This window comes from Pan troglodytes, chromosome 6 (genome assembly GCF_028858775.2).
Source record: "Pan troglodytes isolate AG18354 chromosome 6, NHGRI_mPanTro3-v2.0_pri, whole genome shotgun sequence".
NCBI classification, from domain to species: Eukaryota; Metazoa; Chordata; class Mammalia; order Primates; family Hominidae; genus Pan; species Pan troglodytes.
In genome coordinates, this window is record NC_072404.2 from 10,813,312 (window position 1) to 10,838,917 (window position 25,606).

Sequence of the window (25,606 nt, forward strand, 5' to 3'; positions counted from 1 at the left end):
TCCTCTTTTTATAAGGACACTAGTCAGATTAGACTAGGGCCCATCCTAACAGCCTCATTTTATCTTAATCACCTCTTTAAAGGCCCTGTCTCCAAATATAATCACATTCTGAGGTGTGAGGGGTCGGGGCTTCAACAAACACGTGAATTTTAGGGGGACAGAATTCAGACCATAACAGCAAACTTCATTACCTGGCTAACTTCTTTTTTTTTTTTAATGTGTGTATATATATATATATATATATATATATATTTTTTTTTTTTTTTTTTTTTTTTTTTTTTGAGATGGAACCTTGCTCTGTCGCCCAGGCTGGAGTGTGGTGGGGCAATCTTGGCTCACTGCCATCTCTGCCTCCCAGGTTCAAGCGATTCTCCTGCTTCAGCCTCCTGAGTAGCTGGGATTATAGGCACCTGCCACCACGCCTGGCTAATTTTTGTAATTTTAGTAGAGATGGGGCTTCACCATGTTGACCAGGCTGGTCTCGAACTCCTGACCTTGCGATCTGCCTGCCTCAGCCTCCCAAAGTGCTAGGATTACAGGCATGAGCCACCACACCCGGACGCTAATTTCTACTCATCCTTTGAGACTCAGATAAGGCGTTTCTTTGGTAGTAGCCAACCTCCAAGATGGCCCCAGTGATTCCCACCTCTTGGTTTTCATGCTCCTGTATAGGCCCATGTTGAATAGGGCAGACTTGTGTAATCAGTAAGATATTGCCAAAATGACATTGTGACTTCTGGAACACAATCATAAAAGACGTGGCTTCTGCCCTTGCTCTCTCTTAGATCAGTAGTTCTGAGGTCAACCAGCTGCCATGTTGGGAGGACACTCAAGCAGCTCTACAGGGGTCCATATGGTGAGAAACTAAGGTGTCCACCAACAGCCAGGCCAACTCGCCACCCATGTCAGTGAGCCATGGTGGATGTGAGTCCTCCAGCCCCAGGAGATTTTAGGTGACAGACATCCCAGCTGGAGTCCATTGAAGGACCCTGAGCCAAAAAAGCTCACTCCTCCCTGCAGCAAAGCTACTCCCAAATTCCCAACCCTCAAAGACTATGAGATGATAATTTTTTTTTTAGATGGAGGCTTGCTCTGTTGCCTAGGCTGGAGTGCAGTGGTGCAATTTCAGCTCACTGCAACATCCACCTCCCGGATTCAAGTGATTCTCCTGCCTCAGCCTCCCGAGTAGCTGGGAATACAGGCACCTGCCACCACCCCCACCTAATTTTGTATTTTTAGCAGAGATGGGGTTTCCCCATGTTGGCTAAGCTGGTCTCGAACTCCTGACCTCAAGTGACCCACCCACCTCAGCCTCCCAAAGTGCTGGGATTACAGGCATGAGCCACCACATCCAGCTGATAAATGTTTATTATCGACCTCAGCTACTCAGTTTTGGCAGCAGTTTGTTACGTAGCAATGGATAACTAATACCCCTTATCCAGAAAGATCTTCCTGTCTCCTAGACCTGGTTACACATCCTCTTGTGTGCGCCCACAGTCTTTTACTTTTGTTACCTTTTTATTAAGCAAGTCCACATCAATCACACTATGTTCCTTAAACCTAAACCAGATGTTATTACTCCTCCACCTATAACCCTCTCATAACTTTTCCTTTTGCACTTAGAATAAAGTAGGTTTGCAAAACCCAGCTCCAACTGCTCTCTTCCTTGGCCTTGGATCTCCAGCCCTCAGAACTTCTTTCCTCAAGCACTCTGAGGTCATCTCCCTTCTCCGAGACCTTTCCTCTTTGGTCTCCTTGACCCCACAGCCTTCCCTCTGTGTTTTCATGCTGGGCCCCTTCCCAGCACAGAAACTCATCTCCCTTCCTGTCTTCTGACCACCTCTTGACCATCACCCCCGAGTCATTCTCGATTTTATTATACATATATATATTATACATATATATAAAATATAGAGAGATTTAATTTATATATATTTATAAATATATAATTTATATATATAAAGTTTAATTTATATATAGAGAGAGAGAAAGAGAGAGAGAGAGAGAGAGCATGAGAGAGAGAGATAGGGTCTTGCTCTGTTGCCCAGGCTGTAGTGCAATCACAGCTCACTGAAGCCTTGACTTTCCAGGCTCAAGTGATCCTCCCACCTCAGCCTCCTGAGTAGCTGGGACTACATGCCTGGCTAATTTTTTTATTTTTATTTTTTGTAGAGATGGGGTCTCCCTATGTTGCCCAGACTGGTCTCAAACTCCTGGTCTCAAGCGATCCTCCCATCTCGGCTCCTGAAGTACTGGGATTACAGGTGTGAGCCACCAAACCTGACCACCTGTTTTATTTAATTCATAGAGTTTATCACCATGTCAATGTATTTGCTTATGTATTTAACACACACTAGAATTTGTGTTTTTGGAAAGCAAGGGCTTCATGTGTCTTGTTTACTGTTATACTTGGCAACTAGCTGGTGCTCAATAAATATTTGTTAAATGAGTAGATGAAGGAATAGATTTCCATCCACTCTCACCCCCTCCCTCCAGGGAAAGTCCAAAGCTGTATTCATCTCCGTATCCCAGCATCTGGCTCCTGGGCAGTTTTTGAACTGTCGGGTTAAGTATCTTTGGAAATCCACTGGCCAAAAATAGAGTGTTGAGCTGTCCTGCTTGGCCACCAGAGAGTGACAGAATCCGGCAACTGACTCCAGGAAAGGACGTGAGCCCAGGGGAAAGGGATCTGGTTAAGGTCCAACATTCCGGTGCCCAAGGGATGGCCGTCCAGGGGCAGAGACTGGGCTTTTTCGGGGCCCAGAGGAGAGAGGAGGCAGGCTTTAGGAAGTGCACAGGGAGCATTAGATCCCAACCTTTCCTTCCCAGACTCTTACATCTGGTATCCCTAGAGGGGTGTGGCAGAACAAGTGATTTAATCCTTGGATTCCATTCTTCAGGCCCTCCACACCTATAAATAGCAGTGCTTGTGGCTCATGCCTGTAATCCCAGCACTTTGGGAGGCCAAGGCAGGAGGACCACTTGAGATCAGGAGTTCGAGATCAGCCTGGCCAACACAGTGAAACCCTGTCTGTACTAAAAATTTTTAAATTAGCCAGATGTGATGGCACGCACCTGTAGTCCCAGCTACTCGGGAGGCTGAGGCACGAGAATCGCTTGAACCCAGATGGCAGAGGTTGCAGTGAGCCAAGGTCATGCCACTGCACCCCAGCCTGGGTGACAGAGCAAGACTCAGTCTCAAAAAAAAAAAAAAAAATTGTTATCACCTTCAAAGGAGAGACCACGCCAGTTAGGCAGGCACGCCCCATTCTCTCCTGCCCCTGGGTCCCGGCAACCACCAATCCACTTTCTGCCTCTGTGGCCACACCTCTCGTGGATATTTCATGTAAGTGGAGTCACACAGTATTTGACATTTTGTGTCTGGATTCTTTCCCTTGGCATAGTTTTTGAGGTTCATCTTCTTTCCTCTAAATCTGAAAGTATTCTAAAATTTCAAAGTTTATTTCAAAACATTGAGAGCAGGTAAGCCCTGTGGGTTGCCTGTGGCTCTAGAAAGCTGGGTTTGAATTGGCAAAGTTTGGGCTCAGATCTGCTCCACGTGCTTCCATATTCTGGGAGCAGCACTTACCAGGGGCATGGTCTTCTCATGATAGATGGCAGAGATGCAAGAGGCCAAGCCAAACCACATGAGATTATCTAAAGCATCTGCTAATGTTAGATCCACCGACATTTCATCGGCCAAAACAAATCACATGGCCAGGTGCAGTGGTTCATGCCTGTAATCCCAGCACTTTGGGAGGCCAAGGAAGATGGATTACTTGAATTCAGGAGTTCAAGACCAACCTAGGCCACATGGTGAAACCCTGTCTCTACAAAAAATACAAAAATCAGCCAGATGTAGTGGTGCATACCTGTAGTCCCAGCTACTCAGGATGCTGAGGTAGGAGGATCAGTTGAGCCTGGGAGGAGGAGGCTGCAGTGAGCTGTGATTGCATCACTCTACTCCAGCCCAGGCAACAGAGCAAGACCTTGTCTCAAAAAACACAACAAAACAAAAAAGCAACAAATCACATGGCTACTCAACGTCCAGGGGTCAGGATAGCATGCTCTTCCCAAGCTGGTAAGTGGCCATGTCTGGGATGAGGAGGAAGAAAGATGTGTGAACAAATCATCCAATCTGCCAGACAGAACTAAACACCACCTCCACTCTGTATGGTGGACATCATTATGTCTGCGCACTTTGTTTTTTCAGAGATAGGATCTCACTCTGTCACCCAGGCTGGAGTGCAGTGGTGCAGTCATAGCTCACCGGGCTCAAGCAATCCTCCTGCCTCAGCTCCTGAGTAGCTGGGACCACAGACATGCACCACCACACCCAGCTAATATTTTTGATTGTTTGTAGAGATGGGGTCTAGCTATGTTGCCCAGACTGGTCTCGAACTGCTGGGTTCAGGTGATCCTCCTGCCTCGGCCTCTCAAAGTGCTGGAATGACAGGTGTAAGCCACTACACCTGGCCAAGATGTTTTTTAAAAGATGTGCAATCTCACCACTGTGAAAGGGAAATAAATCTTGGACCCCAAAATCACTAAACCAAAGGGAAAAGTCATGCTGGGAACTGTTTCAGGTAAACCTGCTTCCCATTTTATTCCTAAATGATAGCTACATAGATTAAAAAAAAAAAAAGCTACATAGCTCCCTCACAATTTATCCACAAGGAAATTCCTTGTGGGCCTCAAGATCTTTACCCTAAAACAATTCTGTTGAATTTCCCCCGGCAACATAAATTGACAGCTGGTCTTCACAGGTGTGGGACAAAGGACAGAACTCGAAGTCATCTCTCTGCCCACTGAAGACAAATGCATATCTGATTGCTTCCTCTGCCCTAGTATGTATTAATAAAAATGCAGATTCTCGCCGTGCGCGGTGACTCACACCTGTAATCCCAGCACTTTGGGAGGCCAAGGCAGGCAGATCACGAGGTCAGGAGATCGAGACCATCCTGGCTAACACGGTAAAACCCCGTCTCTACTAAAAAGACAAAAAATTAGCCGGGCGTGGCAGCGGGCACCTTTAGTCCCAGCTACTTGGGAGGCTGAGGCAGGAGAATGGTGTGAACCCGGGAGGCGGAGCCTGCAATGAGCCAAGATCGCGCCCTTGCACTCCAGCCTGGGTGACAGAGTGAGACTCCGTCTCAAAAAAAAAAAAAGGCAGGTTCACTAAGCCCATCTAAGGCATAAATGACTATTCGTCTACCCAACTCTCACATGTAAATTGTGTATTCAGTGAAAAAACTGATCAAAGACTCAAAGGAATGTAACTGTTTGAGGCTGGACACGGTGGCTCATGCCTGTAATCCCAGCACTTTGGGAGGCCGAGGCGGGTGGATCGCTTGAGGACTGGAGTTCGAGACCAGCCTGGCCAATATGGTGAAACCCCATCTCTACTAAAAATACAAAAAATTAGCTGGGTGTGGTGGTGCATGCCTGAAATCCCAGCTACTTGAGAGGCTGAGGCAGGAGAATCTCTTGAACCGGGAGGCGGAGGTTGCAGTGAGTGAAGATTGCGCCACTGCACTCCAGCCTGGGCAACACGAGCGAAACTCCATTTCAAAAAAAAAAAAAAGAATGCAACTGTTTGTCTCCTATTATCTATCTATCTATCAATCTATCTATCTAATCTATCATCTATCTATCTATCTAATCTATCATCTATGTATCTATCTATCTACCTACCTACCTATCTACCTATTTATCTATCTATCTACCTACCTGTCTGTCTGTCTGTCTGTCTGTCTGTCTGTCTATCTATCTATCTATCTATCTATCTATCTATCTATCTATCTATGTATCTATCTATCTATCTATCTAATCTATCATCTATGTATCTATCTACCTACCTACCTATCTACCTATTTATCTATCTATCTACCTACCTACCTATCTACCTATTTATCTATCTATCTATCTATCTACCTATCTATCTACCTACCTGTCTGTCTATCTATCTATCTATCTATCTATCTATCTATCTATCTATCTATCTATCTATCTATCTACGTACCTACCTATCTCTCTATCTATCTATGTATCTATCTATCTATCTATCTATCTAATCTATCATCTATCTATCTATCTATCTATCTATCTATATCTATCTATCTATGTTCTGGAAGCGCCCCCTGCTTCAAGTTGTCCCACCTTTCTTGATTGAACCCCTGTCCATCTTACACATACTGATTGATATCTCATGTCTCCCTGAAACGTGGAAATCCAAGCTGTACCCCAGCCACCTTGGGCGCGTGTCGTCAGGACCTCCTGAGGCTGTGTCCCAGGCACATCCTTAACCTTGGCAAAATCAGCTTTCTAAATGGATTGAGACCTGTCTCAGATACTTTTGGTTCACACCATGAAAAATGATAATTAAGTGAGATAATGCAAATGTTCATTAGCTCTATTGGGCCATTCAACCATGTGTATATATATTTCAAAACATCACACCATAGACGATAAATACAAACAATTTTTATTTGTGAATTAAAGGAACAAAATAAAAAATAAATCAAGGCCGGGCGCAGTGGCTCACGCCTGTAATCCCAGCACTTTGGGAGGCTAAGGCAGGCAGATCACCTGAGGTCAGGAGTACAAGACCAGCATCGCCTACATGGTGAAACTCTGTCTCTACTAAAAATACAAAAATTAGCTGGGCGTGCTGGTGGGTGCCTATAGTCCCAGCTACTCGGGAGGCTGAGGCAGAAGAATCTCTTGAACCTGGGAGACAGAGGTTGCAGTGAGCCGAGATCGCATTACTGTACTCTAGCCTGGGTGACAAAGCAAGACTCTGCTCTAAATAAATAAATAAATCTGAAAAAATTAATTAATTAAAAGATGTGCAAGCAGGACAGGTAGAACATACTAAGAGTGTTGATTTCTAGGTGATAGAGTTTATGACTAATTGCAATTTCTCTTTTTTTTTTTTTTTGAGACGAAGTCTAGCTCTGTCGTCCAGGCTGGAGTGCAGTGGTGTGATCTTGGCTCACTGCAACCTCTGCCTCCTGGGTTCAAGCGATTCTTCTGCCTCAGCCTCCTGAGTAGCTGGAACTACTAGGCGTGCCACCACACCTAGCTAATTTTTTGTATTTTTAGTACAGATGAGGTTTCACCATGTTGACCAGGCTGGTCTCGAACTCCTGACATCATGATCTTCACGCCTCTACCTCCCAAAGTGCTGGGATTACAGGCGCGAGCCACCGCACCCGGCTGACTAATTGTGGTTTCTAAGATAGCCACCTCAATACATAGATCCCATCCTATGCACTCGTCTTGCTGTAAGAGGAGTGGCTGTACCTCTATCAGGTGTGGGGGAGTGGGGTCTACACGCACTCCCCTTGAAGCTAGCAGGACCCTTGCAGCTGCCTTGAGCAAAAGTGGTACCAGAAAGGTCCGATCCAGACCCCAAGAGAGGGTTCTTGGACCCCGTCCAAGAAAGAATTCAGGGAGAGCCCACAGAGTAAAGTGAAGTTTATTAAGAAAGTCAAGAAATAAAAGAATGACTACTCCATAGGCAGAGCATCACCAAGGCCTGCTGATTGGCTATTTTATGGTTATTTCTTTTATTTATTTATTTATTTATTTATTTATTTATTTATTTTTGAGACAGAGTCTAGCACTGTCACTCAGGCTGGAGTGCAGTGGCGCAATCTCGTCTCACTGCAACCTCCACCTCTCAGGTTCAAGCAGTTTTCATGCTTCAGCATCCCAAGTAGCTGGGATTACAGACATGCACCACCACACCCGGCCAATTTTTGTATTTTTAGTACAGACATGGTTTTGCCACGTTGGTCAGGCTGCTCTTGAACTCCTGACCTCAGGTGATGTGCCTGCCTCGGCCTCCCAAAGCACTAGGATTACCCATGAGCCACCACACCCGGCCCAGTTATTTCTTGATTATATACTGAACAAGGGGTGGATTCTTCATGAGTTTTCCAGGAAACGGATGGGCAATTCCCAGAACTAAGGACTCCTCCCCTTTATAGACTTTATAGGGTAACATCTTGACATTGCCGTGGCATTTGTAAACTGTCATGATGCCAGTGGGAGTGTCTTTTAGCATGCTAATGTATTATAATTAGTGTAAGCATTGAGGACGACCAGAGGTCACTTTCCTCGCCATCTTGGTTTTGGTAGGTATTGGTGGGCTTCTTTACCACACCCTGTTTTATCAGCAAGGTCTTTGCGACCTGTATCTTGTGCTGACCTCCTATCTCATCCTGTGACTTAGAATGCCTTAACCTCCTAGGAATGCAGCCCAGTAGATCTCAGTCTTTTTTACTCAGCCCCTATTCAAGATGGAGTCACTCTGGTTCAAATGCCTCTGACCAAAGAATATGGCAGGAATGATGATGCACGACCTCCAAGGCCAGATCATAAAAGGCAACAGTCTCCCAGCTGGCTCTTTGTTTCTCTTGAGACACTTGCCTTAGGACCTAGCCGCCATGTTGTAAGGAAGTCCAGGCCACATGGGGAAGTCCAGGCCACACGCAGAAGTCACATGTGAATGTATATTAAGCCTGTCTTTTCAGTTATTTCTGATAGAATAAAAAGTTTGTTTGGACACCTGGGGCCTTTCTGATCCTGGAGGGACTACCCCTCCCAGGAGTAGCCAATTCCTAGAGATAGTAACAGAGTGGCTTTTAAGCGTGCCTTTCATATGCAAACCAAGCAATCGCAGCTCACCCCCTCCACCTCCTCTATTGGGCCATCAGATTCCAGTCCAATATTCCCCCATCCTAATCACCCCAGGGCCAGGTACCGGACATCTCAATGAGATGGGATAGTTCCCTTGACCTTGACTCCCTTCGTGGGCGGGAACTGGAATGGATTGTTTCACTCAGCCCGCCCCTGGCCACTCCTCTCGAGAGGGAGCTTGCAAGCTAGCAAGTGCAGGAACCAGAGGGAACCCACGCTGGAACCAGCCAGTCGTTTGTCTCTGGTGGGAGCAGGCTCTGTGAGGACCCTGCAGCAGCCTCTACGCCCCTGCCCTCTCGGCACCCAGGTTCTTGTTCCGTGTCCAGGAAGAATCAGGTCACCCAAACAAGTTGAAGGATAGGTAGTGTATGTGGAGGTTCTTATTGGGTGATGGATGTGGCTCTCAGCCACCCATGGGGAATTGGAAAGGGGATCCTGTGGGAAGAAAACGATCTTTCCTGGAAGCTGCACTGTCTGACGTTAGCCTCATTTAAACGTAGTCTCTGACTCTCAGCCACTTGTATCCCCAACGCTCAGCTGCTTGCATCCCTGACCGCTTGCATCAGCCAGCTGAAGTCTTTTTTTTTTTTTTTTTCTGAGACAGAGTCTCGCTCTGTCACCAGACTGGAGTGCAGTGGCCCAATCTCGGCTCACTGCAACCTCCGCTCCCAGGTTCAAGCGATTATCCTGCCTCAGCCTCTCGAGTAGCTAGGATTACAGGCGCCCACCACCATGCCTGGCTAATTTTTGTATTTTTAGTAAAGACGGGTTTTGCCATGTTGGCGATGCTAGTCTCAAACTCCTGACCTCAGGTGATCCGCCCTCCTTGGCCTCCCAAAGTACTGGGATTACAGGCCTGAGCCACGGAGCCCAGCCAGCTGAAGTCTTTTTATGGACACAGGCTAGGGGTGGGATGGGCCAAAATGGCAATTATTTGGCGGGGTTACGGTGTGGAGAAATGGGGTCAGCGGTTTTGACTTAGGGCTGAGGTTCCAGGCTTGAGGGTGGAGTTTAGCCAGGAGCCCAGGCATTCCTTTTTTTTTTTTTTTCTTTTTTTGAGAGAGAGTCTTGCTCTGTCACCCCGGCTGGAGTGCAGTGGCGAGATCTCAGCTCACTGCAACCTCCATCTCCCGGGTTCAAACAATTCTCCTGACTCAGCCTCCGGAGTAGCTGGGATAATAGGCGCGCACCACCACATCTGGCTAATGTTTGTATTTTTAGTAGAGACGGGTTTCATCATGTTGGTCAGGATGGTCTCGAACTCCTGACCTCGTGATCTGCCCATCTTGGCCTCCCAAAGTGCTGGGATTACAGGCGTGAACCACCGCGCCCGGCTGAGCCCAGGTATTCTGTATCATCAGGACAACCTGTACAACCCAGAACCTGCTTCAATTACTCAACTATCAAATCCTAAGCCTGTTTAGCATGCCCTGCCCACTCCTTCCCGGGAAATCATGACAAAGACTCCTGCCCACGTTTTCCCATCACTCCTTCCTGACCAAGCCTAGTGCTTCCCCACATGACCCTGCATGGTATGATGTGTCCCCTCCTTTTGGGATCTGTGAGTAACAAACAATGTTTTTGGCGGCAGTTGTCACCTGTGATCTGTTGGTCTCACCATACCTGAATAATGGTAAAACCTACATTTTTATTAATGATTTTTGAGACAGGGCCTTGCTCTCCTGTCTCAAAAATAAATAATAGGCCAGGTGGTGGCTCACACCTGTAATCCTAGCACTTTGGGAGGCCGAGGCGGGTGGACTGCCTGAGCTCAGGAGTTTGAGACCAGCCTGGGCAACATGGTGAAACTCTGTCTCTACTAAAATACAAAAAGTTAGCTGGGCATGGCAGTGTATGCCTGTAGTCCCAGTTACTTGGGAGGCTGAGACAGGAGAATTGCTTAAACCCGGGAGGCAGAAGTTGCAGTGAGCCCAGATTGTGCCACTGCACTCCAGCCTGGGTGACAGAGCGAGAGTCTGTCGCAAAAAAAATAAATAAAATAAAACAGGGTGTTTGGCCAACTTTCCCAGCTGGGTCCCTAGCCAGCCACCAGCATCAGCCAACAGATGTGTGCATGAACATGCTTTCAACTGATTCCAGCCTCCACTTCCACCTCCTCTAGCTGAGCCGCAGACTCTAATTCCTGGCCCGTGAAAACCACAAAAGATATAGATGACTATTGTTCGAAGCCACTATTTTAGGATAATTTATGATATGCAGTAATAGAGAGCTAATACAGGAGTTTTCATTTTCTTTGTCTTTTCTAAATACCCCATTTTGTTTTTTTCTTTAGTGTTACTCCACCCCCATTTATATCAGCAATAATTATCCCATTTTCTTTATTTTTCTTTATTCTTTTCTTTTCTTTTTTTTGAGACAGAGTCTCGCTCTGTAGCCCAGGCTGGAGTGTAGTGGCCCAGTCTCAGCTCACGGCAACCTCCGCCTCCCGGGTTCAAGTGATTCTCCTGCTTCAGCCTCTGGAGTAGCTGGGATTACAGGCACCCACAACCACAGCCGGCTAATTTTTGCATTTTTAGTAGAGACGGGGTTTCGCCATGTTGACTGGGCTAGTTTGGAACTCCAGACCTCAAGTGATGCCCTTCCTCAGCACCCCCAAAGTGCTGGGATTACAGGCATGAGCCACCACGCCCGGCCTTAATTATCCCATTTTCTACAGTGAACAGAGATCACTTTTATAAAAAGAATTGGCAAGTGTTATATTTAAAAAAAAAAAAAAAAAAGACAATTAGGCCAGAGTGAGACATCTTGATTTTTTTTTTAATTTAAGTTCTTTCTACTCCATTGGAAACAATAATATTCAGCAGAGGGATTATTCTTCTTAATATAAATGTTTATCAAACACTGTGTTAATACAAAATAGCAATTTCACAAACACAGAAAGGGTCCAATACCAGCAGGACATTTTTTTAAAAGTCATGCCGCAAATGCCACTCTCAGACATTGTAGACATTATAGGTCTATAAAAGTGAATATGAAAGACAATCATACAGTTTCTGTTTCCTCCCACCCCAGAGAAAGGCCTTAAGAAGCAGCGAGGCCTGCACCTGCAGAGGTGGGAAAGCTCCTAGCGGAACCTGGCAGTGTAAACAGGACTGGTGGGAAGTGCATTCGGTGAAAGGCCAGAGCCTGAAATTTGAAAATGCTGATGGAGGCAGAGTAGCCCTTCCAACACTGGGTGCCCTCCTTCCTTTCTCCAGTGTATTTAATCTCTTTCTTTCTTTCTTTCTTTTTTTAAGACAGAGTCTCACTCTATCTGCCAGGCTGGAGTACAATGGTGTGATCTCGGCTCACTGAAACCTCTGCCTCCCGGGTTCAAGAGATTCTCCTGCCTCAGCCTCCCAAGTAGCTGGGATTACAGGTGCCCACCACCACGCCTGGCTAATTTTTGTATTTTTAGTAGAGACGGGGTTTCACCATGTTGGCCAGGCTGGTCTCAAACTCCTGGCCTTAAGTGATCCACCCGCCTTGGCCTCCCAAAGTGCTGGGATTACAGGTGTGAGCCACCGCACCCGGCCTATCTCTTTCTCTTGCCTTCTAAACCCTCCTGACCTAATGCTGGCTTAAGTTCAGGGCCACGCTGCCCATTGGGTCTCTAGGACCACCTAGCCTCAAGGTCCCCCACGAACACGGGCCATCACAAAGACAAGAGGCCACAAAATGTGATCCTGTATTCCTCCTAGTGGGGTCAGGGTTCTGGGTAACCAGATTCTTGGAAGCTCCTAATGTCTTTCTCCTTACCTGTCCCCACATGGCCTGGGGGCACTCTGGATACCAAGGTATGACACCATGCTGAGCCCTGCCAATTGCAGCAAATACACACTAAGCACTGATTACCAACAACTATGGCTTTCTGGGAAGGTACCACTAAGAACAGCTTTCAGAACTTAGGATTTAGACCCACTCATGGGTCATAACATCATTTGGTGGGTTGCAACCAGTAATTTGAAACAATGACATAAGATGGGATGGGATAGGATAGCGTAGGGAAGGATAGGATAGGATAAGATTGGATGGTGCTGGAATTTGTGTTCCTCCAAATTCTACGTTGAAAACCTAACTCCAAGGTGATGGTATTAAGAAATGAGGCGTTTGGGCAGGGCGCAGTGGCTCCCGCCTGTAATTGCAGCACTTCAGGAGGTGGCCAAGGTGGGCAGATCACTTGAGGTCAGGAGTTCAAGACCAGCTGGCCAACATGGCAAAACCCTGTCTCTATTAAAAATACAAAAATTAGCTGGGCGCCATGGTACGCATCTGTAATCCCAGCTACTTGGGAGGCTGAGACAGGAGAATTGCTTGAACCTAGGAGGCAGAGGTTGCAGTGAGCCAAGATCACACTATCGCACTCCAGCCTGGGCAACACAGTGAGACTCTGTCTCAGAAAAAAGAAAGAAAGAGAGACAGAGGAAGGAAGGAAGGAAGGAAGCAAGCAAGCAAGCAAGCAAGCAAGCTAGGAAGGAAGGAAGCAAGGAAGGAAGGAAGCTAGGAAGGGAGGAAGGAAGGGAGGGTTTGGAAGGTGATTAGGTCAGGGAGGCTGCATCTTCACGAATGGGATTAGTACCCTTACACAAGAGGCCTGAGAGAGCTGCTTTGTCCATGTGTCAGCCATGGGAGGACACAATGAGAAAACACCACCTACGAATCAGGAAACAGCCCTCACCAGACACTGAACTTGCCAGTTCCTTGTTCTTGGACTTCTCAGCCTCCAGAACCGTGAGAAATAAATTCCTGTTGTTTATAATCCACTCAGTCTATGGTATTTTGTTATAGCAGCCAAAATAGACAAAGGCTAGGACAGGATAGGATAGGATAGCAAGTATCAGAGCATATCACCAAAGTCAGTCCCATTTCAGTAAACTGGAATCACTGTGTAAAATGTATTTTTCTTTTTTTTTTTGAAACGAAGTCTTGCTTTGTCGCCCAGGCTGGAGTGCAGTACCATGATCTCAGTTCACTGCAGCCTCCGCTTCCTGGGTTAAGCAATTCTCCTGCCTCAGCCTCCCGAGTAGCTGGGATTACAGGCATAAACCGCTGTGCCCAGCTAATTTTTGTATTTTTAGTAGAGACGGTGGGAGGGAGCTTCACTGTGTTGGCCAGGCTGGTCTCGAACAGCTGACCTCAGGTGATCCACCTACCTCTGTCTCCCAAAGTGCTGGGATTACAGGCATGAGCCACCTCGCCCAGCGTGGAAAATGTATTTCTTAGTATGGGTCTTCAACAAAAAGGCTTGAAAAACACTGCCCTGTGGGAGTAAACAGAAGACGGCTGACCTCTGCCACCTGGACCCCAGGTGATGAAATGGGCGGGTCACATGATACACAGGTAAACCTAACACCTAACCCATAAGGGCTGCTGGCCCCAGCCAGGATGTAGCACCCTCCTCTTTTAACACTGCAACAGGGGCAAAAATCCATTGAAAGTCCATCAGGAAACCAGATGTGCAAAGAGAAAGTTGTCAGGACAAGCTGAAGGTATGTGAGCAGACAGATCTCCACTCAGACCTGTGATAACCAGTCATGGCTGCGCCGAGTCCAGTAGATCCCAAATCCTCATCCCAAAATGCCAGATAGATAAAAACAGTCGCCTATGTACACATTCGTAATGCTTTAAATAAAATATTACCTAGTTAAGGTATTTAAACGCCTGTTTATCATGTGGGTGCTGGTGGAGAAAGCTCTGCACAGAGACGGACGCTATAGGAGACAGGCTCACAGCCCACAGCTCCTTTCTGCCCAGTCAAGCCCCCAAAACTAAGGGTTTTCCCAGAGCTGAGGTTGCAAAGGCTGCCGGGCCATGCAGAAGGCTTTGACCAAAAGTGTCCTTGCCCACCAGAGAGACTTCCAGCCTTTGCGGGTTCCCTGTGGTGGCCTGATGGGAGGCAGAGGCAGAGAACATCAGTGTTTGTATCTTCAGACCTCTCAAAGCTCAGGAAGAATTGACAAAATCAGAGATCCAGCAGCCAGGACACGGAGTCGCCAGGAGGACTTAGGGAAATGGCCTTTACCTGCCTGGCCTCTAGGGGAGCAAAACAACCAGGTGTTGTGGAAAGAAGCATGTGACCTCCAAGGACCTTGAGCTGAATTCCAGGCCCCGCCTGCACCAGCTAGATGACCTTGGACACGTCACTTAACCTGTCTGAGCAACCTCGGTGTCCTCATATGGCTCATGGCTGTAATCCTCGCACTTTGGGAGGCTGAGGTGGGCGGATCACTTGAGGTCAGGAGTTCAAGACCAGCCTGGCCAACTGGTGAAATCCCATCTCTACTAAAAATGCAAAAATTAGCCAGGCGTGGTGGCAGGTGCCTGTAATCCCAGCTACTCAGGAGGCTGAGGCAGCACTGAGTGCACCACTGCAGTCCAGCCTGGGAGACAGAGCGAGACTGTGTCTCAAAAAAAAAAAAAAGAAAAAAGAAAAAGAAAACAGTAATTTCATCTTGTGAGGTTTTGGAAGAGCAAAATACAAGAAGAGGGATGTGAATGTGTGCACGTTCATAAGTGCGCATATTATCTGTTATACTGGTAAAAAGGGGGATGGTGTGCAGAGATGTGTGCATGGGGTGCAGGTCATGGTGTGCCTGTAAATTAGCTCTCCAAAAACAGGAAGCTCTGATCTGTAGCTTTCACCCATCACCATGGTGTAAACACTCACACCTTGGTTAATTTCACCCTACCAGTCTTCTAATAACTTGCGAAAGCCTGAATATGTAACAGTCAGTCTCCAGGGTGCCCTAAGGATGTAAGAACACTGATACCTTCAATGACTCCTCACCTCCCGCCCCAGCAGTGGAGCAACATGAGACGGGATGGTATACCCTCCTCATGTAAAGTGCTCATGGCTCTCCCTCCAGCAGCGTCCCCCCCACAACCCATATCCCCTCTTCTGCCACCCACCAGATCAGCAGCAGAACAAGTGTGGGACTCCTCCTGCCTCCTCCTCTCCACACCTTGCTCTTCCTGCTAGGGTTGACTGTTCTATATCTTCCATATAAACCAGCTCTCTGGGCTGGGCGCAGTGGCTCACGCCTGTAATCCCAGCACTTTGGGAGCCTAAGGCGGGTGGATCACCTGAGGTCAGGAGTTCAAGACCAGCCTGACCAACATGGTGAAACCCCATCTCTACTAAAAATATAAAAATTAGCCGGGTATGGTGGTGGGCGCCTGTAATCCCAGCTACTCGGGAGGCTGAGGCACGAGAATCACTTGAAACCAGAAGGCAGAGGTTGCAGTGAGCCAAGATCACACCACTGCACTCCAGCCTGGGCGACAAGAGTAAAACACTATCTAAAAAAAAAAGTGGGATATAGGCCGGGTGTGGTGGCTCACACCTGTAATCCCACCACCTTCGGAGGCCAAGGTGGGTGGATCACTTGAGGTCAGGAGTTTGAGACCAGCCTGACTAACTCGGTGAAATCACGTCTCTACTAAAAATACAAAAATTAACCGAGCATAGTGGTGTGCGCCCATAATCCCAGCTACTTGGGAGGCTGAGGCAAGAGAATCTCTTGAACCCGGGAGGCAGAGTTTCCAGGGAACCAAGATCATGCCACTGTACTCCAGCCTGGGTGACAGAGAACCAATCTCAAAAAATACATAAATAAATATAATTTAAAAACCAAACAGAAAAAACTCAAACCCTGATGTGTGTATTATGATCCTTGTGGATCATAATCTCCATTTTATAAATCAGGAAACTGAGGCACAGAGAGGATAAGGGACAGGCCCAAGGGTCTTGCACACTGGTCTGTGGAGAGCTGGATTTGGGTCAGGTTCGACTGGCACCAGACTCTGGACTCCTATCTCACCATTTCTGAGCGTCTCTGTGACAGAACTGGCCCTGTACAGGGACCCTTTGGGGCTGGGTTTGTTGTCACCAGCTTCACATCCCTGGCTTCCCTGGCCGGGCTTCACAAGAGGTACAGTTGGGAAGTGGCGGAGCGGGAGGAGCCTGCATCTGGCTTGTAGCATTTGCGACGACCAATTACATACATTGCTTTTCATCCTTGGCAATGCCACTTTGGCAGCACAAAATTGGCCCCGGCATGAGTATTTACACCATGGAAATTGACAATGCTACACACCAGAGGTTTTAAAACAATTATTCTCTTTTTTATTTTTTTGACATGGAATCTCGCTCTGTCACCCAGGCTGGAGTGCAGTGGCGCAATCTCGGCTCATTGCAACCTCTGCCTCCCAGGTTCAAGCATTCTCCTGCCTCAGTCTCCCGAGTAGCTGGGATTACAGGCGTGTGCCACCACACCCGGCTAATTTTTTATATTTTTGGTAGAGATGGGATTTCACCATGTTGGTCAGGCTGGTCTCGAACTCCTGGCCTCAAGTGATCCACCCGCCTTGGCCTCCCAAAGTGCTGGGATTACAGGCGAGAGCCACCATGCCCCACCAAAAAAAAAATTCTTTAATTTTTTTTTAAGGTCAGCTTTCCTCCCTGGGCAAAAGATTTGGAGGCAGTGTGTTTCCTTGCAAGCAGCCAGGTCTGGCCAAGGGCAGGAGGCTTGGGTGTTAGATAGTCCTGGCTTCAACGCTTTGCTCCGCTGGTTAGAAGCTGGGTGCCCTCGGGAAAATCACCAAACCTCTCTGGGCTTTGGCTTCCTGCTTTGTAATATCAGCAAATTATCCTTACCCCACGGGGGGAGTCTGTGTGAATCGGTGAAGACAGCATCTAGAAACCACCAAGGGAGACTGACACCCTGGAGGAGACCCAGACAGGTGAGCCTCTGCCTGCCCCGCTTCCAGCTCTTTCTCGTCACACCTGCTGAATATCACGCCTGTGACATCAGCATGCTCATTGGAAGTGGGTGCTGGAATTGTCACTGGCTCTTTCTGAATCCCATAGATGCTGTCCCCAGAGCCTGCATTTCGGCATCTGGTTACGCTGTACATGGTGGCAAATTTGACAGGTGCCCATCTCCCAACCCTTTGACCTCTACCTGTCCCCTCTCAGCACCCGTGGTGCATGAAGCCAGCATGGGCACCCTTAGCACCCCAAGCTGCTCCCACCTCCCACTTCCTGAGCCCAGTAGCAGGGGCTCAGGCATCGGTGGAAGGAAATGCTCTGTAGCTTTTGCAAACTGATATGGAAAAGAGAGTTTGGGATATGGTGGCTCACGCCTATAATCCCAGCACTTTGTGCGGCTGAGGCGGGCAGATCACTTGAGGTCGGGAGTTCGAGACCAGCCTGGCCAACATGGTGAAACCCTGTCTCTACTAAAAATACACAAATTAGCTGGGTGTGGTGACGGACACCTGTAGTCCCAGCTACTCGAGAGGCTGAGGCAGGAGAATCGCTTGAACCCAGGAGGCAGAGGTTGCAGTGAGCCGAGATTGCGCCACTGCACTCCAGCCTGGGCAACAGAGCGAGACTCCATGTCAAAACAAAATCAAAAACAAACGAGAGTTTGGGAAGCTGAAAATTGGGGACCGTAAAAGTGTTCTGTAAGCCTTCAGTGCTGTCATCCCCCTGTGCAAGCCCCCCGCCCACGACCAAAGTGGCTTTAGATCTCCAGTTCTGGGTCCATCTGCATCCCCCTCCCCACCCTCAAGCGCTATCCTAGGATTCTCCCTCGCGGAGCCTGAAGCTGATGGAAAGGAGAAGGCTCAACGCCACTCACACCACACCTTCAGCTTCCAATCCAGTGGGAAAGGCAGCTCTGGTCTGTGACGCTGACTCAAATCCTTCCCTGGCCGGGAGGCTGTCGACCCTGGGGACAGCCTAGCCAAGCTCTGTCTGGGCCTTACAGAGAAGTCCTCCCAGGTGGGCACGCAGCCGGGGTGTGGGAGGTGTGTTGCTGGGGCCACTGATTCAGCTGCCCTCCCAAATGTGAGTCTACTGAGCAGGACACTGCCTCACTCCCACCTGCCTTCACTCATCCTGCCCTGGCAGTGCCCACTGAGCGCAGTTGCAGAGGCCAACGAGTCCAGAACGTCACACAGGCCAGCCTGCTGCCGACTGCTCTCCTGACTCCCTGAGGCATGACGACAGCTCTGCTGGGTCACCGGGAACATCACGGCCCCAGGGATGGAAAGGAAGAGAGTGTTGCTGTCTGAATTTCCGGTGCATGCCCTCCCCACCCTTTTTTTTTGAGACGGAGTTTTGCTCTTGTTGCCCAGGCTGGAGTGCAGTGGTGCAATCTTGGCTCACTACAACCTCTGCCTCCCGGGTTCAAGCGATTCTCCTGCCTCAGCCTCCCGAGTAGCTGAGATTACAGGCATGTGCCACCATGTCTGGCTACTTTTTGTATTTTTAGTAGAGACAGGGTTTCACCACATTGGCCAGGCTGGTCTCAAACTCCTGACCTCAGGTGATCTGCCCACCTCGGCCTCCCAAAGTGCTGGAATTACAGGCGTGAGCCACTGTGCTCGGCGCCCCTCTCTACACCACACACCCAGTGCGCAGCCTAGAATGCTACCAGGACAGGGCCTTGCCCACTGGAGAGAATGGCCTAGGAAACTTCTTTTCCTTTCCTGCACTACTTAGGATACATTCAGAGGACATCCAGGGTCTGGGCTTGGGTGGAATGGAATCCTGGGAAAATCACTTCCAGAATGATGCTGGGGAAGAGAAAGGGTTTATGGGAAGCATGCCCTGAATTGGAGTGAGGGGAGGAAATGTGGCCAAAGCCCTTCAGAATGCCCTCCATGTTCTCACCAGACTACAGTTGGAAATTCCACCATTAGCGATTCATTCCTTTGGCTGACACCCCTGAAATCGTGTGATCTTTAGGATCAGGGGTTGCTTTCCATTGGAAAGCCAACAGAACTAATGAGGAGAGCAGGTGGTGTTGTGCATTTGTTATCCTGCTGCATCTTCAAGCAGCCCATAAAGTGCTGCTTTCCCCATTTAGCAACTGAGAACACTGAGGCTCAGAGAGGTTAGGAAACTGACCAAAGCTCCCACAATGCCGGGGTTATGCTGAATTTGATCCCAAGTCCAGCAAGACACAGTCCCTCCCTCCAGGAGCTCCCAGGCCTGGGACCAGTGCAAGTAGCTGCATGATGAAGGATGGGGCTCCAAGCCGTGATGCCGGAGGGCAGGGGGCATGACAGGGAGCAGAGGGGAAGCCCCTAAGTCAGAGGAAGGCCAGAAGTTCCCCAGTGCTGATGCCTGAACTGGACTTTGAAGGATGAGTAGGAGTAAGTTGCGTGGACAAGGGGATCAACAGTTCCCACCAGTGGGACCAGCACCTCCAAGAATCCAGGGGCATGAAGGAGCAGGCTGTCCTGGGGAAATGCAAGCCCAGATGCCCAGGAGGAGGGGGCACGGGAGGTGCAGGTGTCAGACTGAGGAGTCAGCAGCTGCTATGGGGCCACTAAAGAAGTCCCAAGTCATCCAAATAGGAAAAGAAGTCAAAGTATCTTAGAAGAAAAGAAGAAGAAGGAGAAGGAGGAGAAGAGGACGAGGAGGAGGAGGAAGAGGAAGAGGAAGAAGAAGCAGCAATGAGAAGAAGAAGAGGAGGAGGAGAAGGAGGAAGAGGAAGGGGAAGAGGAGGAGGGGAGGAAGGGGAAGAAAGCGAAGAAGGAGAGGAATGGGAGGAAGGGGAGGAAAGGAGGGAGGGAAGGAGGAAGAGGAGGAGGAAAGAAGGAAGCAAGGAAGAAGGAGTAGTCCCAAGTCACTGGTCCCAGGAAGGTGCTTTGGTGTCCGTCAGCATCGTGATCACAGGATTTTATCTTGGCCTGGCATGGTGCCACGCCTTGGGAGGTCTCCTAAACAACACCCCAGAACCTTCAGAACCCCCTCTCCCAGCCCCAGGCCCAGGCAGAGGTCAAGTTTTCAGTGTCTCTGTCCCCATTTGGGAACGAGTCTCTCTCCAACCAGCCCTCCCCTGCAAAAGTTTCCCCACTGACCTCCAGCCCTGACCCCAGCTGGTGGGAAATATTTGGTGAGCTCCACAGGTCAGGCTTACCGAAGACAGCTTCCAGGCATTAGGAGTGCCTGTGTAGACACACGTGTGCACACACACGCACATATACACGCACACACACGCACATATACACGCACACACACGGGCAGGAGGACAAAAGCTATCCACACAGCATCTCCCAGCACGGAGGCAGTCTGGTCTGTGGAATGTGTTGAGATAATTTAATACTGGCTTGGACACACTGGATTCCAGGTGCAGGAACCCTGGAACTCCCTGGAATGTGCTAGAGATAAGCATAAGGCATCCTGTCTGTGCCCACTCCACCCTGGTTGGGAGTCGCAGAATGAGGACCTCCTGACTTGAGACAGATTCTTTATCCAGAGAATCTGAGATTCCAATTCAGATCCTGGAGCTCGGCCTGCTACTCACCTCCCCAGTAAATGTCCAGGCAGCACTGGACAGAGAGGCTGGCTCTGCCCTGAAGGGGGCTGAAGAACAGGCCCCCAGCAGCCTTGTTGTTGGGCTACTGAGCACTTCAGAGGTTGGGAGGACCTGGAACAGTCTCCCCAGATCCATGTGCCTTCCGTTTGGGGTACACCTGAGTAGCCTCTAACAGCCACTGATTGGCACCAAGAGAGAATCCAAATGTTGGCATCACAAACCTTAAGTATGGAGCAGGGAGCAAGTGCCTGGGGGCTGTTTGCCCCATCTTATGAATGAATAGCTCTCGTAATGTCTCTGGATTTTTGGAGATGGGAAGAAATGGCCAAGTAACAGCATCCTCATTCCCAACTCTACTGAGAACCAACTACGGTGGAACAGAACATCAGGGGCTGCATGGGTGTGTGCCTCAGTTTCCCTCTACTGCCCCCAAACTGCCTACTCCAGGAGTTTCCCAAAAGGGAGGGGGAGATGAGGAGATAGGCATGCAAATGCCCATTTGGAGATTTTCAGCTACTCTGGCCATTATCCCATTTCAGAGCACACCAGACAGGAAGGGCAAAGAGGTCCCATCATGAGTGCCAAATTGATTGGTACTGGCTGCCCAGAACACTGTGCTGGGAAGAATTCTGACATCACCCATGTACTGCACTTGACTGGTGATGTCTGCCATGGTCACAGCCATTCACCATCCCTCATCTCCAAGCTGGGCTGTCCCCTTTCCCTGAACCAGAGACAATACGCCAGCCTGGACTTTGGTAACAGAGAGGGAGGCCCTGGCCACCCAGGTATAAACAACCCACAGGACTCTTTGCCAGATTCCTCAGGACCTTAGGAAACCCAGATTGGCCCGTCATTCCCCAATTTTCCAGGACCATGCCTGCTTCCTTTTCTGAAGATGTTAATGTTGCTTGTATTAGGAAACACTCATCTAAAATAGAAACACATTACAGGGTTAATTTCTCCTCTGTAAGAATGGCTAAATGCTTTCTTTCTCGCTGGGGACTCGAGGGACGATCTGGCTGTCACCCGAAGTCACCTTGGAGCCATCAAGAACTCTACCCAATAAAGGGAAGACAGGCCTTGGCGCTGTGCTCTGGGTTAACGTTCGCAGAAACGTGCTCCACTCCTAAAGCCCAAACGACCTCTCGAGTCTGGGTCACCTCATTTGGACACCTTGGTCTGCAGGGTGCTGGGCAGATAGAGGTACCTCCAGATGGCATAGTAGTGGGTACCAGCACCAAATGCTACAAAGAGATGCCAGATGGCGTGGGCAAAGGGGATCCTCCCGTCACTCTTGAAGAAGACCATGCCCAGGCAGTAGAAGACCCCTCCGGTCACCAGCTCCCAGATGCCCTCGGTGTTGGGCTGTCGGCAAGGACAAGGGTGGGGCACAGGTCAGAGGGGCAGTCAGTGTGGCTGAAAGCACCAGCCAGTCCCCACCACCCAAAACCAAAAGACATGCAGATGGCAAACCAGCCCAGACTCCCAGGTGAGAAGCCTCAACACTGACATACCAGCAATTCTCCCCAGACTAGTTCTCAGATGATAGACATTCTCATTTCTATTAAAACTTCACCAATTTTTTTTCTTTTGACAGGGTCTTGGTCTGTTGCCCCAGCGGGAGTGCAGTGGCACAAGCGTAGCTCACTGTAGACTCCAACTCCTGGGATGATCCTCCTGCCTCAGCCTCCCCAGTAGCTGGGACTACAGATATCCCATGGCACAACCATGCCTGGCTAATTTTATTTTATTTTTGGAGATGGGGGCATCTCACTATATTGCCCAGGCTGGTCTCAAACTCCTGGTCTCCAGTGCTTCTCCCACCTCGGCTTCCCAAAGTGATGGCATTACAGGTGTGAGCCACCACACTCGGCCTCAAATAATATTTTTATAACTTATCTTATCTGTTTTTTTTTTTTTTTTTGAGACACAGTTGCTCTTTTGCCCAGGCTAGAGTGCAGTAGCAAGATCTCAGCTCACTGCAACCTCCACCTCCTGGGTTCAACCAATTCTCCTGCCTCAGCCTCCCGAGTAGCTGGGACTACAGGCATGCACCACCATGCCCGGCTAATTTTTGTATTTTTAGTAGAGATCGGGTTTCACCACGTTGGCCAGGCTGGTCTCCAACTCCTGACCTGAGGTGACCTGCCCACCTTGGCCTCCCAAAAGTGCTGGGATTATAGGCGGAAGCCACTGCGCCTGGCCTATAGCTTATCTTTTGTAAAAATGTAATACATCTGGGTATATACCCAAAGAATTGAAAGCAGGGTCTTGACAAATACTTGCACACCCTTGTTCATAGCAGTATAATCACAACAGCAAAAGGTGGAGGCAACCCAGGGGTCAGCCAAGGAATGAATGGATAAACGAAATGAGCTCAAGGCCGGGCACGGTGGCTCACGCCTATAATCCCAGCACTTTGGAGGCTAAGGAGGGCGGATCACGAGGTCAGGAGTTCGAGACCAGCCTGGCCAACACAGTGAAACCCCATCTCTACTAAAAATACAACAATTAGCCGAGAGTGGTGGCACGCGCCTATAATCCCAGCTACTCAGGAGGCCAAGGCACGAGAATCACTTGAACCTGGGAGTTGGAGGTTGCAGTAAGCCGAGATCGTGCCACTGCATTCCACGCTGGGCGACAGAGTGAGACTCCATCTCAAAAAAAAAAAAAAAATGAGGACAGGACAGAGTTATAGTTTGCAGAGATGCAAAAAGTTCTTGAGATGGATGGTGGTGATGGACGCACGACAATGTGAGTGTGCTTACTGCCACTGAACTGAATATTTTACCACAGTTTTTTAAAGTAATGGCATGGCAAACAAAAAAAAGTAGAGAAAATAATTTTTGTTTTTGCTTCATGGCAAAAAATATTTAGAGAAAAAAAACATGGTAAGAAAAAAGTAGTAGTCCTGGCCCCCAGATGTGAGTACTATTAACACGAGTTGTTCTTAGTGAAAGAAACTCTCCGCAGGGCACGGTAGCTCATGCCTGTAATCCCAGCACTTTGGAAGGCCAAGGTGGGCTTAAGCCCAGGAGATCGAGACCAGCCTGGGCAACATAGTGAGACCCCATCTCTAAAAAAAAGAAACACTCATAGAATAGGAGGGAATTAAGCAAGAAGAACCTGCCAAGCCCTCACCAGACCAGGAATTCAAGACCATCCTAGGCAGCACAGGGAGATCCTGCCTCTATAAAAAAAAAAAAAAAATTGTTTTTTTGAAACAGAGTTTCACTGTTGTAGCCCAGGCTGGAGTGCAGTGCTGCAATCTCGGCTCACTACAACCTCTGCATCCCAGGTTCAAGACATTCTCCTGCCTCAGCCTCCAGAGTAGCTGAGACTATAGGTGTGTACCACATCTGGCTAATTTTTTTTTTTTAGAGATGGGTCTTGCTATGTTGCCCAGGCTGGTCTCAAACCCCTGGACTCAAATTATCCTCCCACCTCAGCCTCCCAAAGGACTGGATTATAGGCATGAGCCACTGATACCTGGCCTACTGCCTCTTTAGACAAGTCATGCCAGGCCTCAGTTTCCCCGCCTGCCAAAGGAGAGGGTTTGTGACAATCTCAACAGCCAGGTCCAGCTCGGACACTCTTGGTCTCTTGCAGGGACCCATCTATGCAGGGCTGGCAGCACTTACCATGGAGAGGATGACCAGGGCGGGAAAGAAGCCCATTACGACATAGCAGAGAAGCTCCACAAGCTTGTACCTGGCAGGAAGACAAGCCGTGCCGGCCTTAGGACATGCCTCCCCACGAAGAAACTGCACACAGCTCCCTGTTCTTGGGGAAGAGGGAACACTCTGGCCAGAACAGTGAGAAGAAAGGACGCTTTCTCTGTCCAGCACGGCTTGGCTCAGATTTCACCCAGCTACATCCAACAGGTGCTGGCAGTTATGTGACCTTGGGCACTTTCCCTCCCTAAGACTCACTTTCCACATCTGTAAAATGCATGCTGGTGCCAGAGCAGGGATTACAAACATTGGGCATAGCACACACATGGGCACTTCCGATGCTCAGCCCATGGCAGACATCACTATTCGATCCCAGCATCTCTTCCCACAAGGCCCAAGCAGCCACTTCCAATTGAGCTGGGTTGCTGCAGCAGCTGAAGCCTCTTTGCTGTCCCTGGACTAAATGACTTCCAGAGGTTCCTGGGCTCTGAGACTACAGGAAGTCTGTTATGTTCTTTTGCTTGTATCGTCCTGTTTCTTTCCCCACTGAATTATTTCCATCCCCATCACTCGACAGAATGGGAATACAGAGAGTGTGGCTCTCTCAAGACCTCTCCCCTTCATCTGCTAATAATTTAGGTAGGGCAGGTGGCATGTGACCACCCCCGCCTCCCCCCACCCACCCCGGTCCAATGGGGCTAGGAACCTATGTTTTTTGGTTGTTGTTTGTTTTTGAGACAGAGTCTCGCTCTGTCGCCCAGGCTGGAGTGCAGTGGCACGCTCTCGGCTTGCTGCAACCTCCACCACCCGGGTTCAAACCATTCTCCTGCCTCAGCCTCCCAAGTAGTTGGGATTACAGGCGCCCATCATGACACCCAGCTAATTTTT

The 25,606-nt window shown here is 48.9% G+C and overlaps 1 protein-coding gene across 2 annotated transcripts in view; it reads right to left on the minus strand.

Annotated features, from left to right (window-relative positions):
* Positions 1–20,798: 20,798 nt before the first annotated feature.
* Positions 20,799–25,606, minus strand: part of MMD2 (monocyte to macrophage differentiation associated 2) — a 53,098-nt gene continuing 48,290 nt past the window's right edge. For both annotated transcript variants that reach the window (XM_003318284.4, XM_054655449.2), the window contains exons 6-7: positions 24,686–24,755; positions 20,799–22,409 (exon numbers count right to left, since the gene is read on the minus strand). In XM_003318284.4, the coding sequence (XP_003318332.1) occupies positions 22,206–22,409; positions 24,686–24,755 (274 nt within the window). In that variant the 3' untranslated portion in view covers positions 20,799–22,205. The remainder of the gene's footprint in view (positions 22,410–24,685; positions 24,756–25,606) is intronic.